The 18,439-nt window shown below is 39.7% G+C and overlaps 2 protein-coding genes across 2 annotated transcripts in view; one reads left to right on the top strand and one right to left on the bottom strand.

The window, feature by feature from the left end:
- Window positions 1-18,439, bottom strand: part of LOC114461451 (uncharacterized) — a 67,673-nt gene that overhangs the window by 19,725 nt on the left and 29,509 nt on the right. The gene's annotated exons all lie outside the window — the stretch shown is intronic.
- The window catches only part of dchs2 (dachsous cadherin-related 2), a 41,950-nt gene that overhangs the window by 13,260 nt on the left and 10,251 nt on the right, over window positions 1-18,439 (top strand). The window contains exons 5-12 of the mRNA XM_028443507.1: window positions 629-1,657; window positions 1,735-1,922; window positions 2,173-2,272; window positions 2,357-2,526; window positions 4,320-5,148; window positions 7,336-7,575; window positions 11,741-11,875; window positions 18,041-18,250. Of these exons, the coding sequence (XP_028299308.1) occupies window positions 629-1,657; window positions 1,735-1,922; window positions 2,173-2,272; window positions 2,357-2,526; window positions 4,320-5,148; window positions 7,336-7,575; window positions 11,741-11,875; window positions 18,041-18,250 (2,901 nt within the window). The remainder of the gene's footprint in view (window positions 1-628; window positions 1,658-1,734; window positions 1,923-2,172; window positions 2,273-2,356; window positions 2,527-4,319; window positions 5,149-7,335; window positions 7,576-11,740; window positions 11,876-18,040; window positions 18,251-18,439) is intronic.

Below are 18,439 nucleotides of genomic sequence, written 5' to 3'. Positions count from 1 at the left end.
GTGTGGCTGATTGCGTGTGAGTGTGAGAAACAGTGACCCACGGAGGAGAGATGGACGCACGTCCAGCTTTTTTTCTCTCTCTCTCACACACACACATACACACACACACACACACACACACACACACACACACACGCACACACACACACACACACACACACACACACACACACACACACACACACACACATACACACACAACTGGAGCATTTTTTTCATCTCTGCTATGTTTTCTGTCCACATTTACCGCAGCGATGATCTCTGCCTGTGTTTGCACCTGCATGTCAGTCGTACTATTTTTTGGTACTAAAACTATCACTGCAAACAGTTCCAGATTTCAAGAATCGCATTGCTCCCCCTGCGTACATTTATTTGCATTTCCTCCTCCCATATTTTGGCTCCCCCTGGGAGATCCGCCTACTATGCATATTCATTAGGGGGAAACGTGCTAAATGGATTGTGGGCGCATTGGGAAGCGCAGCGGCGGCACACTCCTGATTCCCTGGGCTTTGTACTCTTATTAGCTCATAAAGAGATGTTTGCTCATGTTTTAATACCACTAAACCTTTATTGAATCCGCCCCTCAGAGTGCTCTTGTCTAACATACTCTTCCAAACTTTCCTTCCAGGCTCTGTGGAATCAGTGTCATACCGAATATCCTCAGGAGATCCTCAGAGTTTATTCTCGGTCCACCCAAAGTTTGGTGTGATCACCATCATCAAACCCCTGGACCATGAGTCGCAGTCGTACGCCTTGCTGGTTCTCCAGGCCTACACTGACACCTCCCCTGTTTACAGCACCACACAAGTCAACATCTCCATCTGTGATGTCAATGACAACGCTCCACTCTTCCCCATGCAGAGCGACAGCATCACAGTGTCGGAGAGCACCCCATTGGGCATGGTGCTGTTCATCGCTCACGCACACGACTATGACAGCGGTGCCAATGGGAAGGTGAAGTACTCCCTAAGAAGTGGCAGAAGTGCTCACTTTGTTGTTGACCCCAACCTTGGAGCAGTTACTTTGAACCAGAGTCTGCAGGAAGCTCATCAGCGAATGTTCAGCCTGGAAATTGTAGCTAAAGATGAAGGAGAGCCAATCCTGAGCTCCACGCTGACTCTCTCTGTGAATGTGGAACCATCTGCTGCAGAGAACAGCCTGACCTTTGAGACCATGGTGTACCAGGTGGAAATAGGCGAGGGCTACAGAAAGGACTCCAGGGTCATCCAGGTCCGAGCACACCACACCCACAGAGCCCATTTGTCAAACTCTGGTCTGCGTTACTCTTTAAGGACTGAAGCTGGTTTCCCTCATGCTCCTTTTCGGATTCACCCAAAGACTGGATGGTTATACCTTTCCCAAAACCTCGACTATGAGACAGAATCCACTTATCGTTTTGTGGTTTTAGCTACAGCCGGAGACGAGCGGTCATCCAACACGACTGCCACAGCCACTGTAACAGTGTCTGTGCTGGACATCAATGATAATCCCCCTGAGTTCACCAATGAGGTGTATCACTTCACAGTGTCAGAGGGGTCATCCCTTCAGGGATTAGTAGGAACAGTCAAAGCCACGGACAGGGATTCTGGGAGAAATGGACAACTCTCTTACCTCCTGCTTTCAGATGGAAAATTCTTTCGCATTAATGCAAAAACAGGTAAACACGCTCACACAAGGAACTGCTATTTGATCTTTGCAGCCAGGGATCTTCTTACCATTCTTTACCTTCTCCAGGAGAAATCATCAACTGGGTGGCCTTGGACCGTGAGCAGCACAACCAGCACAGTCTGAAGGTGATGGTGACGGACCAGGGTCACCCTCGTCTCAACGCCACGGCCACCGTCCACATTACCGTCACTGATGTCAACGACAACGCACCTCAGTTCACACACCTTCCTGCCAGCAAGGAGCTCAATGTGCAGGTGAAAAAAGGATTGTTGTACAGAGAGTGAATTGTCAGGATTTTACAGCTGACCGAGTTCAACACAACAGGCACTTATAAAGCAGGAGGGCGGTCCTCCGTCACTCTTACATCAATGATATCATAATTTGGTGACAAAGGCGGGTCTTTGTACGAAGGTGTTATCTTCACGGCCACTGGAGGGCTGCTTCCAGTCCATTCCAGACTGTGCTTAAAACATCACCATCATCATCTTATGTTTCTTACCGCAGGTATTGGCTACAGCAACAGCTGGAACGCTGGTGACCAACACGTTCGCCAAAGACCTGGATGCAGGGGAGAATGGAACCGTTGTCCACTCACTGACCATAGGTCAATATTATTATGTGGTAAATCAACATTATTAACTCCAGTACAGCATGCATGTTGTTTATCATGTTTTCCTTCTTATTTCAGTCGGATCAGATAATGAGCATCTGACCCACTTTGAGATCAACAGAGAAAGTGGAGCCATCAGGACAACAGAGCAGTTTTCACACAATAGTAAGCTATTCTACATTCTGAAAGTGACTGCCAGGGACACCGGGGCTGTGCCGCAAGAAGAAACTGCAGTCATTCATGTGCAGGTACAAAGATGTCACCTATTGTGCTCCAGTGCCAATTTGGTTTCAATTACATTAAATGTAAATCCATCAAATATAGGAGTCCTACCTGAAATCCCCTACAGGAGGCGCAAGGATAGCAAATTACTAGTTCATTACTGGACTAACCCTTTAAAGTCCCTGTGATTGACAGATGGTGTAAAAGTCTAAATGCTGCATGCAAACAGATATTCAGACACACAAAGCATAAGTTTATAACAAATCATGTCATGAACAAATAAAAAACCCAGTTTTCCTTCGATTGCACAGTTGTAATGGAATCTGTAAGCATCACTTCACAGTTGACAGAAAGTAAAGGTGTTGTGAAACCAAAGACCAACACTGAGCAGATTATAGCAGTTGGTCACATGTTACCTGTGAGTTCTGAGTTCACACATATAAATCTTATTTGGACATAATTTAACATTTTTGAGGATTATTCAATTCAGAGTGAATAGAAAAAAATGTTGCAAGCTGCATGAGGTGGCACAACATCAGTCACAGAGACTTGTGTTCGTAGAGACTTCTAGAGCATCCAATTTCGGGGTTTGCTCATTTCTGTGTCACATTTGACATTTCATCACGTTTCATCATATTACCTTAGCTAGATGACTTCACTGCCTAATAAACTTCCTGAATTTCTATCAAACATGCAAAATAGGTTAAATAGAGTCAACTACTTTTGTAAGTTTTAAGTTTTTATATGCTTCAGATGATTCACAAATTTGGGTTGGTTACGTTAAAACCACACTCAAGAGTGATACTAGCCACACTGCTAGTCCCTCAGCCACCAGGTTAAAGATGCAGTCAGCAGCTTTCAGATCTCTTCCTCCCTGCTGCTCTCTTGCCCTGCCTCCAAAGTCCCTCCCTCAGAGGAGCTAGCAAGCTAATGTTAACCCCACAGCAACATCACAGTAATATAAAATGCACTGTTAAAAGCATATTACTGCAGCGCTTCTCTCTCTCTCAATGTGCACACACCAAACTATCAGCAGCAGCAGCAACAACACAGTGTCACTCACAGCAGCCCACACGGAGGCTGCTGCGCACACATGAACAACACATGCACTACAGAGTTCTAGTGTAACAATTACAAATCAAACATAACGTAAATCAAGCAGCAGTAACTACCTTTCAAGCAGAAACGTTGCCAATTTCATCTTCCAGTCCTCCAGACCATACGCTGTAAAAAAAAGACAGCACTCCAGCCACCGGAAAGGGGCGGGGACTGTGAGCAACAGCTGTCAGACAGCACATCAAACACAATCCTGGCTCTGATTGGTTATTTTTGCTTGGTCGCGGTGCATTCTGGTAATCTACCAAAGGCTGCAGGAGCAGCAGGTGGGACTCAATGAGCCTGTCTTTTTTTAACACAAGCTACTAGTTTCATGTAAAGCTGTCCTTACATAGTGACAGCTTTAGCAAATATGACAAAAAGTCACTTTTAAAAGAGTGCTTTTAATGGAAAATGGAATGGAATGCTTGATATTATCCCAAAACATCCATGTGATGCTTTTTTGTGTCAATTTGGGGGTTGATTTTGAATAAAGAGCGAGGAAAAAAATTAAGCGGGTCAGATTGATTTTTCCATTTCAGAACGTGAATACTGTTTTTTCGGTCTGTTTTTGGCGATCACAGAAAATCAGAGGTCCTTGACATCTTTTATTAGAAGTCAATGGATGAGACTCAACACATTTGATTGCAGTGTTTGGTTCTCATCCAGTTTTTTGATGAGCATAGTATAATGAAAGTAAACCTTTGTTGATTTTCTCCTTTAGGTTCTTGGATTAAAAGATCCACACCAAATCCTGAGGCAGTTTTCAGTGAGGGAGGACATAGAGTTGACCACTGTTATTGGCTCTGCTGCCATTTCAGATAAAGGCAGATTTTACTACTCTATTTCTGAGGGTGATGGGAGCCTCCACTTTGGCGTAGACAGCTCTACTGGTGACATTTACATCAACCAGCCACTAGACTACGAGTCTGCCATGCACTACACCCTCCTGGTTAGGGCTGAGGATGTCGACCCCTCTCCAACTGTGAATGTGAGCGTTCACGTAGGCGTGACGGTGAAGGATGTGAACGACCACACCCCCTGGTTCCCTGATAAACTGGTGATGTTTGCTCTGAAGGAAGATTCTGCAGTGGGTTCATCAGTGTTTACTTTTCATGCCAGAGATGCAGACGGTACCTTTGCAAACAGCGCCCTGCACTACACACTGACCCTCGACCACGACTCTGCTGCGTCGCCATCACGTTTCCCCTTTCAGATCCACCCTGACACTGGGAGCCTCACTGTGGCAGCACCTTTAGACCGTGAGAGCACCCCGAGCTTTGCCTTCACTGTAACAGCCACAGACCGGGCCACGGCCAAAGCTGAACGTAAACAGACGTCAGTGACGGCTCAGCTCCTCCTGCTGGATGTGAACGATAACCGACCAGTGTTTGTATCGGCAGACACATTTCAGGTGATGGAGAATGCTGAGGTCGGGACTCTGCTACATCATTTTGTGACCATTGACAAAGATCAGGGTGAAAATGGGGTCGTTTCCTACTCCATCATGGCTGGAAATAAGAACAGATTCTTCGTACTCGAAGAAAAAACAGGTGCTGTGTGATGTTTAACAAAGATATTACAGTCAGGGTTGGGGTCAGTTATAATGTAATCGTGCAATTGTGTTTTTTCATGCAATTTCAGGACTCGTTAGCGCCACCAAGAGTTTGTAACTTTTCACTGGTTTGAACTAGCTGGATGGTATTCAGTAGGTATAGTATATGCAGTGGACCGTGACTAGCAAAAATGGAACATTTTCTCAATTTTTGGCAAAACCACACCATCTTTAAAGCGAACTCCTCCTAGAGCGTTCATGAAATTTAGTATTTATGGTCTTGACAAGCTGGAGACTTGTTGTTCCTAAAAACAGTGCGTTTTTACCACATTGCCAGGCCTACAATTTTTATCAATTTTAAAACTGGAAATTTTTGAATAACTCAGCCAAAACTCATTCAATCAAAAGCCAAAGTTATGTGCAGAAAGGGAAACGCATTCCGCATGCAATCACAAGTCAATACACGTGACAAGTCTAACTGCCCCCTGGTGGTGATAGAAAAGCACTTTTTTCATTGTACCATTTATTGTGTTGACATTTTTCAACACATACTTCCCAAATGTGTTCAGAAATGCTCTGGACAAGTGGATGATTATTTGAGTTTTTACGGAACGCATTTCCTGTGGCAGAGCGCCATTCGCCAAAAAACGGAATGTCTCAAACACTAACTTTTAAAAAAAAAGTTGCTATATGTCGAAGAATTCAGATTTTTTAGATGCGTGCGTCGTTGTGAGGTGCTTCATTAAATTTGAGTTGCTTACAACGGATGTCGACAAAGTCTTCACTCCTGGATACAATGAACACTTCACATGTACGTTCTTGCCTTTGACCACAATTAATTTAAAGTAGTGTTTGTATCGCCACCTTTTAACCCACCTCCTCACTACAGCTGCGTATGAATGGATGCTTTTGGATAACAGTTTATTCAATCAATGCATGTAACGCACTGTATTTAATGTTCAGTAGCGTTAACGGCGTAAAAAGTAATTAGAGTACCCCGTTACTGAAAAAAAACACCGTTACCTAACGCCGTTATTTTAAACGCCGTTATTCCAAACACTGCCGAGCGCATATTTGCACGAGACATCCCAAAATTTACAGGCTTATAAAATTAATTAAGATGCACAAAAAATCTCTTGAAGCCGTATTCTAAAACTTGTTATTTTTAATCAAAATTCATTTTTAATCCAATTTAATGGTCGCATTTTGCTTCTAGCCCCAAGAGGAATCATCACAGAGGCTTGAAACTTGTGCACATCACTAACGGACTGATGAGAAGTCAATAGGTTTTGATCACAACAAAACAAAACTAGGCTCTCTAGATAATGTAAAAAAAATATATATATTATAATCATTAGGAAACTAATGTTATGAGCTGTAAATGTAATTTTAAAAATACTTTGCTGTCATAATCGTTATTAAATTATAATTGACTTTAGATAATTGACTTGAAATTTTTAGAAAAATTGTCAATTTTAATTTAACGCAAAACTAGGGAACCATGTTACAGTTCTATGCACAGTTCTACACATATGTAGTCAACAATTATTAAAAGGTTTTTCATATCAAGCTTTCCCACATTTTACCATTTAAAAAATTTAAATCCAGGTGTTTACTGACACAAAAAAGGCTCAGACGCCCACACCAAATATATTAATACCAATATTTTCATTGATTAGGAAGCCTAACAAGGTAACCAATAGATAAGAAAACAAATTAGATGGTAGATATTTGTTTTTAGTGTATTTTACAGCTGATTTAGGACCCATTGTTATAAGAGATGCTAACAGGAAGCTAACACGAGAGGAAGGTTAACTTTTATAGTTAATAGATAAGTTATCTATTTCAGGCTCAGTAATTTTGACAATTGTAATTAAACTTTAGTAATTGATAACGTAATTGTAATGGCCTTTCTGAGGATAAAAAAGAATTGTAATTTAATTGTAATTGGAAAAAATGCCAGTCATTGTAATTGTAATTGAATTGTAATTGAACATGGATAGTTGAAGGGGTAGTTGTAATTAAAAAATGTAATTGACCCCAACCCCGAAGTACACATGATACAACTGTTAGATGTGATCAATTATGCAGATGCATTGCAGATGTAAGGAATTTAACGACTATTTGATTATTAATGCGTCATAATAGTAACAATAAAAATAAGCAGCTTCATTCCTTTCTTCAGGGCTCTTATTTCTCTCTTCTCCTCTGGACTATGAGACTCAGCATCTCCACCATCTGACTGTCCGTGCGATGGATCAGGGCGTCCCATCCCTCTCCTCCACCCAGACGCTGACAGTAGAGGTGGTGGATGTCAACGACCATGTGCCCATGTTCACGCAGACAGTCTACAACGCCAGCGTAGCCGAGAACAGAGACCCTGGGGAACCTGTGATCAGGGTCTCTGCTACTGATGAAGATTCAGGTAATAAATATGAGTATTTTCTAATGTGTCAATCAAACATGGTTTTAATTACTACCTAAAATGTGCTCATTTTGAATTAATAAGCACTAAAAACTGAAATAAAGGGTGGTAAACCAGGTACGTCCCTAAATCCTTTGGTGGCGCTGTTTCCTCACCTGCTGTGGGGAATTCATTAACATTGTGGTGCAAATAGGTGGCTTGTAAATGTCTTCTTCTTATGTATAGTTTTATGGTGGTTTGCAACCAAGGCAAGGAGCGTTACCGCCCAGCGTGTAGACGTGGGTTGAGACCGCCCTATTTAAATGAGCATTTTGCTTGTTCATTGCGGAGAGGTGAGTGCACAGAAGCACAAAATAACATTTGAAGAAGTGAAAATGTTGACAGATGGACTTCTCTGTCCGCTGTACAAATATTTAATAACGTAGAAAACAAAATAAACAAATAAAAATGTTGTTTAATAAGCTTTAAAACCTAAGGTTATTCTTTCCCCCTAATTTAATGTGGCTGCTCCGTCAATTCCTGTAATTTGGCTCTTATCAGTCCTATTGATCTGTTGAGGCCATGGATCTGTATTAATGCTGCAACAGAGTCTGTCAATCAGTCTGTACCATTTGAAGATGATCTACTGACCATCATCCAGCAGGTCTGACCTCCTGAGCAGTGCTTGTCACGCACACTCTCAGATGGGAACATTGTGCCATCACTGTGTAAATTGTGCAGCTGATAGTTGATTCTGGCGTGACGCTCCTGCCATCAATGTGACACGAGAGTTTAAAGGTCAAAACATGGAGAGAAAGACACAGGACCTCATTGGAGCGGTACATCCATGGAGCTCCCCACAAAGCATCCTCTGCACCGCAGCATCACCAGACTCCACACAGGCAGCCTCATGTTCATCTGTTTCTCCCCTCACACACACGCTACTCTACATTATCTGTCAGGGCGACCGTGGCTCAGGTGGTAGTGGGTCGTCTTCTGATCGAGAGGTTGGGGGTTCGATCCCAGTACCTGACTGTGTGTCGAAGTGTCCTTGGGCAAGACACTGAACCCTAAGTTGCTCCCAGTGGTCGACTAGCGCCTTCCATGGCAGTCCTGTCCCACTGGTGTGTGAATGTGAGAGTGATTTGGTGAATGAGCTGATATGTAAAGTGCTTTGAGACTGCTTCAGTGTGGTGATAAAGCGCTATATAAAATCAAGTCCATTTACCATGTGTGCAAGTTTGCACCTGCCTGTGAGTCGTACTATTTTTCGGCGCAGAAACAGTCACCGCAAACAGTTCCAGATTTGATTACTTGCTTTGAGTCCACTACATTCATTTATTTGCATTTCCCCTTCCCATTTTTCTGCTCCCCTTGTGAGATTCGCCTACTTTACATATTCTTCAGAGGGAAACGCGCTAAATGGATTGTGGGCGCATTGTAACGCACTGAACACGCGCAATCCGGATTCCTTGGGGTTTGTACCCCTTATTAGCGTGTGGAGTGACGTTTGCACACGTTTTAATACCCATAAACCTTTAGTGACTCCGCCCCTTAGTATTTTAAAATAGAAAGTATAAACATACATACTTTAAAGAGTTGAAATATTTGACAGCATTTTCCATGCTGTCATTTTTCAAGATTTTTCAAAGTTCAAGATTTGTCGTCATAGTTTTCGTCAACTAAATTTTTTAGTGACAATAACTAGACTATGACTAAAAAAGAAAAAAAAAAAGTGAATGAATAATAAAAACGAAACATTGATTTTTTTCACATGGGATGAAATCCAATCAGAACTCATATGAACGTATTGATCACATGCATAAACTCTCACGCTGTATAATTTAGTTGACTATATCTGTCAGATTTAGTCGACTAAAATCTTATTGTCACTTACAGTAGTTGATTAAGACTAGACTATGACTGAAATAGTCCTGTGATGACTACATTTTGAACTAAGTTGTATTTTAATCAAAAGACTGACAACTTTTTAATTTGCTCTGAAGTTAAGGTAAAGCAGTTTTGCTCATTGCTTTTGTACAACAAATTGGGAAATATAGTTGTAGATGAATGGTGGATTGTTGCTCAGTAAAATCTCACATTTGGTCAACCTTTAACTGGTCCGTAGCATATATGGTTTAATGGATGAGGAATGTAGAGGAAACCCACAGAAACTTATAGAGAACCTGCAACATTTGCCAACCTTGGACAGTGTAACTCTAATAATAAGAAAATGCCTTGAATTAAGTCATAAAAATGTAAAATAGTGTCACGGCAAATTTGCGGTTGACCTCATTTGGAGACATGATTTATGCTCTGGTTGAATGATGGAGTCCAGTCGAAGCATGATGATTTTATAAAAAAAAGATTTATTATAAAACTAAATAAAAAAGGAGTACAAAAGAAGCTTCCATCCTGTAAGAATGAAAAGCAGGCCCCAACAAGGATGGTCAAAAGGCTCCTGGCAGAGCAAAAAGCAAGACCCACTAACTAACAGTTTCACAGCTTAAGCTTTTATACAGATAACAGAAAAAGTTCCACCCTGAGGTGAGGAGAAGGAGGGAGTCAGATGCCCAACAGTGGAAACGTTTGAGGATGATGAAGACGTGTATATTATGAGGAAGGTTGGGCGCCACTCTTAGCTATCCTTGATAGTGTGTGTGTGTGTGTATCAGCATGTGAGTTTGAGTTTGGCCTTCAGCAGAGACTCTGTGTTGCACTGAGTACAATACGATCTGTACTGTTTCATCTAACATGACTCAGCTGTTCAAAAGTGCAAAGAGTAATGGAGTCATCATGTATTAAAACATGACAAATTGCACACCTGAACATACATTTGACGATATGATGATGAATATAATAATTGCCATAACAACAGCAACATACAATTCTTTTACAAAACTCAAAACCTGAATGATCAAGCTTTTTACTCATCAGATATAAAAGCTGTTGTCTCAGCCAATCCAAAAACTCCAAACTAATAATTTAGTTTGTATTGTTCCTTGTTCAAAAAACTGTCCAAAATGACCAATTTTGCTACATTGGTTGTAACCAACTTAATAGACAACTAAATAAAACATGTACAGATATACTATATCTACTGTATATCAGGGTCTTGTTTTTATTTTAAAATTGGACATTTACTTATTCATTTTAATTTATATATTAAATATAGATCAAGGTACTTTTGTAAGGTGTTGGGCTCTGGTGATAGTGTTGTTTTGAAAGCATGAAGTATAGAAGGATGAATAGCAGTATGCTTTCCTGATGCCTAGATGGCAGCACTGACACCAAAGTCAGCAACTATGAAAGAGTTTTGAAACCGACAGACAGTGAACATTAAACTCATGTAGAAAATAGGATTAAATCTCTGTTTTAGTGTCAGTAATGACAGTCGTTGGTGGTTATTTGGTAAAACGCATATCTTGGTTGAACTTCAGTGTACCTTGCATCAAATTCAGCTTCATCTCTTTCCTTTTCTCCAAGAGCATGAATTGAAACCAACCCATTTTCTATAATGTTCACTTTGTGTATGTTTCGTGTTTTTCACCAGATCTCATTTATCTGACTCCCGGATCATCTTGGCCAATCTCCACATTGACCTGGTTTATTTTAACACACCGTGCACAGGGCCTCTGCAGCCCCACTCTGTCCTGTCATGTTGACAGCAGGAGTCTTTTTAAATAGCGGAGGTGGAGGGCATGTGGCTGGAGGATTTGAACAGGAGGGGTCTTTAATGTGAACTAACATTCTTGGGGGTGAAATTTGTCCAAAAACAGCAAGCACACTGCTCTGCTGGGAGATTTAAAAAAAAAAAAAGGACCTCCGTCATAATGATTTCCATAATCCAAGCCATCTGTGCCAATAGGCGCCGTATTTTCATCTGTCTCCTCAAATGGTCTCCTCTGGCTGCTCAGCTCGCTCTCCCACCAGTCTGATTCGATTATCATTTGGGCAGTTTTTTTTTACCCACAAACTCTCACAGAGATGCTCAAAGTTTGGTGCCTGCGATTGTATTCCTATCTCAAGTTTCATGTGAAGGACACAGTTGATGGTCCACATTGTGGTTACTGTGTTGTGTAAAGGAGCTTTAGTAACAGTGGACAAGCACCACTTTAGTGAATTTACTTTGACTATTCTATAGCAATAACATGTATCAACAATATTTGCTGTGCCCATTCCCTAGAGGAGAATGCTGTGGTGTGGTACAGTCTGGTGCCCGGTCCGGGATATGAGTTCTTCAGCATCAACCCGTACAGCGGCCTGATCACTACCACCTCTCGCCTGGACAGAGAGCAGCACCAACACTTTACACTCAGAGGTAGGATTCATGAGGAAACTAAAGCCCTTGTTCTTCTGAGTCACACTAAAGGGTGAATAGAAACATTTGGATACAACTAACAGTTGGCTTGTTTTACTACTCCCACTATGCATTGAGTATATACTGTCTACTAGGGATGTGTATTGCCTGGCATCTGGTGATATACGATTCTTACTCGATACAATTTACGATACAAGTATAAGGCTATTATTGCAATTTTTAAAAAATATATGACTTAAGAAACAACTAATCTGTAAATTTGTACACCTTCATGAGAACATTATGTATAAAATATATTTTATTGGAATATTTTACACTCAAAACATTGGCTTTAAAGGTCCCATATCATGATATTTTTCATTCATCTCCATTTGTTCTAAGACCGCCAAAAACATAATATTTTAGCCTCCTCCCACCCATGCTTTATAAACACAGACAGAGCGTGGGGGCGGGGCGTTTGCTGGTATATACATAGACTGTAGAAAAAACATACATAGCACTGCACGAAGGACGCTGAAATGCTCACCTTCTTGGGCGTGTCTGTTTACATGTCTCTCGGCAGAGAGCTTCCTGGAGGCGGGGCTTCTCCAGCTCAGTGCCACGTCAAATTTGTCATCAAAGTGGGAACGCGTCATCAAATTGGAGCGAGGTGTTTGGGCTCACCCTGCAGTAAGAAAGGAGCAAATCACCCTCTAACTAACGATTGAGGGAATCAATGAAAAAAAACACTTTGGGCATGTGTTTGAAGCCCTAGTAGCACTTTTTTTTGTTCAAAGCACAGAAAAGTTAATTTAGCTTAACATGTGCCCTTTAACATGCCATGTGCCAACAACTTAAAATAAAATAACATACAATCTGACTGTGGCTTTTAAACCAACTTTGGCTTTAGTGCAACATGACTTTAGTGCAACTTAACTGAGGTAAGAAAAATTGATATGGATGCATTTTGAATCGATCCGAGAATTGTGCAACGTAATATTGTGATATATTGCCGAAACGATTTTTTTCAACATCCCTACTGTCTGCTAAGTACAATATGTATGGTTAGGATGATTGCGATGATGACCATTCCCACTTCCAAGTTTCCCAAGATGCATTTCGAACCTACGACGACAAACACCTAAAGCACACTGAGGCTAAATATCTACGTTAATTTGCCACCTTTAGAAGTTCTGAAAGCATTTTAAGCAAGAAAGTGACCAAGTAAAATATCAACATGTGGTCATTTGATCCATAAAACTCACGGAATCAAGAGCCCTGTTTACAAAAGCGTTAAAAACTAATGGAAGACAAGAAGATATGCTTTTATTTTGAAAAGGAAATGTTTGACTTTTAGCTTGAAGTTGGTTACGTTGCGCTTGCAATGCATCATGCGAGAGTTGAGTATGACTACTGTGCCCACCTTGCATACTTCAAAAATGTCTCGATATAGTATACATCCAGGTATTTCTTGCGTGCTCAATCTTTCCATACTATCTAATGCGAATGCACTACATACTAACTTTGACGTCAGACTTAGTATGAGTAGTACATTAGTATGCCATTTCGAACACAGCCCATGAGTATACGTAAGCAGAAGTGTCAACTTTTCAGAATCAAATACATGACGCACTTAAAATATTGAATACATTTAATCTTTTACAACTTTTTTCTTTTTTTGCCGAACCAGTCTGCTATTATTAAAGAGACAATACACAGTGAGCTATCTTGGCTGCCACACATTCAACACTCCCTCTGGATCAAATCAGATTTAAATTATAAGCAGGGGTGAACATTCCTATTGTCATCACACATAGTCTTCATTACAACTGTCTTTTTTTTTAGCAACTTTTTGCAAACTTATCAACATTAAAGGTTTCACTGTTGGGAACTAGTTTGCAGACAGCTGATTTGGTGCAGTATTTAAGATTGTGTGCACATAGAATGTGCAAAGTAGAATCTCCCACAATGACTCACTGTGGCACATTTCCATTGTGCGTAATATACCAAAATCATCAGCGGCTCATTCAGCGCTCATGGCGACCAAAGCAACCACTTTGTTAGCCAGATGTAGATGCGCTTGGCAAATGCATCACATTTTCGTGCATCTCATTCAAATTTAGCCACAGTACATCACTATTTTTAATTTTTATTTTTTTATTATTTTTTTTTGCAGGTGGTGAAACACAAAAGTAGCTACTAAACATTTTGGTTTAATTATTTAATATCTCTTATTGTTATAAAATCACATCTGGCTACATCAGAAAGACGGTGTCACTTTTTAGTACGTAACTAATGCACTAATAGATTTGGATATATGCATTGATTCTGTTGTGCATGTGTCTAATGGTGTACCGCAGTAGTTCCCAAACTTTTCACAGTCATGTACCCCTTCAGACACTTAACCTGAAACCATGTACCCCCTACTCCTGCACACTTAAAAACATAATAATGTAACGCCATATACAATGTAGCCCTAAAGTGAATTTTATCTATCCTGTTGAGGAATAATACATAATAATAACAACTAGAATATTTAGATTTCCTGAAGAAAATGCAAGTGAGGATGAAGGTGCTGGCCCACGTCGCACTGCATTAGCTGATCATTTGCATTAGCATTATCTAGCATTAGCATAGCAATAGCAATAACCTAGGAATAGCATTAACCTAGCACCAACATTAACATTGGTATAACATGAGCATAGCATTAGCCTAGCAGTAACATTAACCTATTATTAGCTTTAACATAGCATTATCATTAGCTTAGCAATAGCAATAACATTAACCTTTTGCATTAACACAGCAATAGAATTAGTCTAGCATTAGCCTAGCATTAATATTAACCTATTATTAGCTTTAACATAGCATTGTCATTAGCTTAGCAATAGCAGTAACATTAACCTAGCATTAACACAGCAATAGAATTAGTCTAGCATTAGCATTAGCCTAGCAGTAGCCTAGCAATATCAATAACCTAGCATTAACATTAGCCAAGCAATAGCATTCACTTAGTAATAGCATTAGCCTAGCATTAGCATTAACCTAGCATTAACATTAACTGCTTTATTTATATTCTAATTTCCAATGTTGTCATTGTTTTTAATTTTCATTCACGTACCTCCTATGACAATTTGCGTACCCCTGGGGGTACCCGTACCCCACTTTGGGAACCTAGGGTTTATGGCTTATTTGCACACCTGAATATAAGGAACATCTGATCAACTGTTGTATGTCTTTAAAATGCTGAAGTAACATACACTCTGTGGTCTGAATCACAAACTAAAATGTCTTTCAGTGCCTGATGTTTTCAATCTCTTTTCAAGCTTCACAGCCAGAGTCATAAAGAAGTCAATGTGTGCCTACAGCAACTTTATTCAGCAGATTGATTTATGCAAGAGACACACCAGACCCTAGAAAGGCTCGAGCTATGGTGTATCTAAGCTCTCCTGAGTGCTGTGCTACACCCGGACTCTTTCACATGGGTACACTCATTAATTACATTCTAACCATTCAGCAGTGTTTAGTAACTAAAGTGTTCTCAGATGTTTCAGCACAATATTTGTACAGTCTAATGAACAATTTAGTCCATTAAATGTCTGCGATAACAAAGTGTGTGGGCTGTGCTGAACGCCCATAAAACTTGATGGGAAATATTTCTATCACTTTCTCTGGTCACACATCCATACTTGTTAGCTTCAAGTGAGTAACAAACAAAAAAGAGGTTTACAAATCAAAGGTTTTAAAGAGGTCAATACTGCTGAACCATTCAACCAGTGCTGTGTTTTCTGTTGCTCTTTCAAAACAAAAGCAGTTCAATGCTTGTGCTTGAACTGGCGAAGCAGCACTACAGGTTGGTCTTCTATTCAGTTTGAATATGAAAATATCATTATTGTATGAGAACAGTGGTTCTCAAACTTTTGAGCCAAAAACTGAGAGAAAAAGTGGTTAAAAGGGTTCACTATTGTCACTAAAAGTGGCAGAAAAAGTAGGGACAATTAGTTTAAACTGGCAAATAATGGACATGACAAATCGTATATGTGGTTGAATTGGCAAAAGTAAGCATGAAATATGGTGAAAAGAGGTTAAAAGTGACAATAATGGGTCAACATATGCAACATTAGATTGGAAAAGTGGTGGAAAGAGTTTATAAGTGCCGAGAATGTCTTGAAAGTAGATAAAAATGTGCAGAAAAGGCATTGACATTTGATGGAGAAGTGGCATAAATGGGAGTAATGTAGCAAAAATGCATTAAAAGGAGCAAAAATATAGCAAGAAAAACTGATGAAAATAGGTTAAAATATTGCAAGTTTGGTATAGTTGCAGAAAAAGGGTAAAGATATGCAAAAATTGGCTCAAATTGTTCAAATAATATTTTTTATCTTGAAGGCATCTGGCGACCCTGTGATTAGTTTTTTAAGTTACACTTATCCTGAGAACAAAGCTCTTTTTGTTCATAAAGCAGCCCAGTAACATCAATGTGAACCTTTTTTTTTTTTTTAAGTAAATGGAAGCTAGACTGCAGCAGAATGTGGTGCACAGTGAGTACATGATCATCAGAAATGTAAGTGAAAAAAGCTGAATCTCTCTCCCCCTTAATGGCTGCTGGCAACAGAGCAGAGAGAGGAAGGCAATACAGCTGTGGTGTTACCATTAACTAAGCAGACACACATTTCAAATATGTGATTATTACAGATGAGGCTGCCATTTCCACTAAAATGGTTCTTTGATCAAGATCTAAATCAAAGACTGTGCACACTGTGATTTATAACAGCTAATCTAGTTTACATCCTTGGTAGGTAGTGATATTTTTTTAAATATCTTTTTATTGTTTACACTTTCTAAAATTAACAGCATTAAAAAAAAACATCTTGTTATAATTTGTGCTATCGGTTTCCAAAAATGATTTGCAGTATTTATACAGAAGGTGTACAACATGTACATTTTTTTAGAAAAGAAAAAAAAAAAAAAAATACAAAAGACACATTTTTCAGATCATACTGTAAAAGAAAATGCAAAGGATTTACTGTAAAATACTGTCAGCTGTGGTTGCAAGAAATTCACTGTAAAAATTAAGGTGTCAACGAAGCAGGTTCATTTCAGATTAAATACAGATTTTTTTTCCTAGTAGCACTTTTCTATTTTCACTTTTTCTTCTAAACTAAAAGCAATAATTACCTTTTTAAGCTGGTGCTATGTGGGAAGTACGGAAAAGGATTAGGGCCATTAAATAATAAAAAAAAAAAAAAAAAACAGACAGTACTGGAAGAAAAAATAAAAAATAAACAGAGCCAGTAGTGAAGGATAAAAAACAGGGAAAAAACTAAAAAAACAGCGAGTAGTGGAAGTAATCTTTTTTTCAGTCCTTTTTTTTTTCTGCTTTTGGGACGCCTTGCTTGTCTCCACCTGTGTTCTGTGTGGGAGGAGCTTGCAGGTGTTCCAAAAGAAAGATAAAAAAAAAAAGAGGACTGGAAACAAAAAAAAATCAAGGATAAAATAAATAATATTAATAATAATAATAATAATAATAATTAAGACACAAAAAAAGATTACTTCCACTACTCGCCCTTTTTTTTTCTCACTATTGGCTCTGTTTTTTTGTTTGTTTGTTTTTTTAGTCGCCCTAATCCTCTTCCGTAGAGAAGAGTGTAATAGTATGTCACTTGAAAAGTATTAGCATTGTTATGTTTGTAACAGCTGCTCTTAACCAAACTAAACTAGTGTAAAGAATATAGCAATGAGAACTGAAAATTGTCTTTCAATTGCAGAAGTGGAGTATCACTCCTTTTTTTTCACAGTGTACGTACTGACTAATCATCGATACTTACTGTACACTATCCTCCGATAAAGAGCCAAGAGAATTTGAGCAAACACTCGATTTTTACCCACAAAATACACATCAAAAGCTTTTGGAACACAGTTCCAAGGGAGGAAAGAAACTTGTGGGAGAGCAAAGTCCTCTCTGCAGTCACTTTTCCACTTAGATTTTTCAAGCATGGTCTCAGTGACCCAATGCAGCCAACAACATACTGTCTCTGAGAATAATTCAAAAACAGCAGCAAGAACTAAAGGAATTCAGAGACGTTGTTTTTTAGATTACAGGATTCTGGAGGGTAATACAATAATGAGGTACAACCTGAAAAATGTTTTGGGATGGGGGGAAAATAATTGTGATTTTCTTGTCTGCAGTCCAAGCGCGTGACAGCAGCACTCGGCCTCTGTCGGCCACAGCCACAGTGCTTTGCTCTGTGCAGGATGACAACGACAACCCTCCACAGTTCATGCAGTCAACCTTTCAGATCAGTCTGCCAGAAATGCTCCCTCCTGGAGTCATCCACACCGTCCAGGCATCGGACGCCGATCATGGAGAAAATGGCACCATACACTACTCTATCAAGGGTAAACAGCCCAGATCATGGTTTTTAATGTAATGTTAGAAATTTTCTTTCTCCTACATTTAGGGCTGGGCGATATGGACCAAAACTAATATCTCAATATTTTTTCTCAAATAGGCGATATGCAATATAAATCTTGATAATTCTATTTCAAATGAAGTCTGACCAGAAATGCAACACAGGGTTAAATTTG

This window comes from Gouania willdenowi, chromosome 1, assembly GCF_900634775.1.
Source record: "Gouania willdenowi chromosome 1, fGouWil2.1, whole genome shotgun sequence".
Lineage (NCBI taxonomy): Eukaryota > Metazoa > Chordata > Actinopteri > Blenniiformes > Gobiesocidae > Gouania > Gouania willdenowi.
The sequence above is the reverse complement of the archived record's forward strand: the minus strand, read 5'-3'. Positions and strand labels throughout refer to the sequence as shown.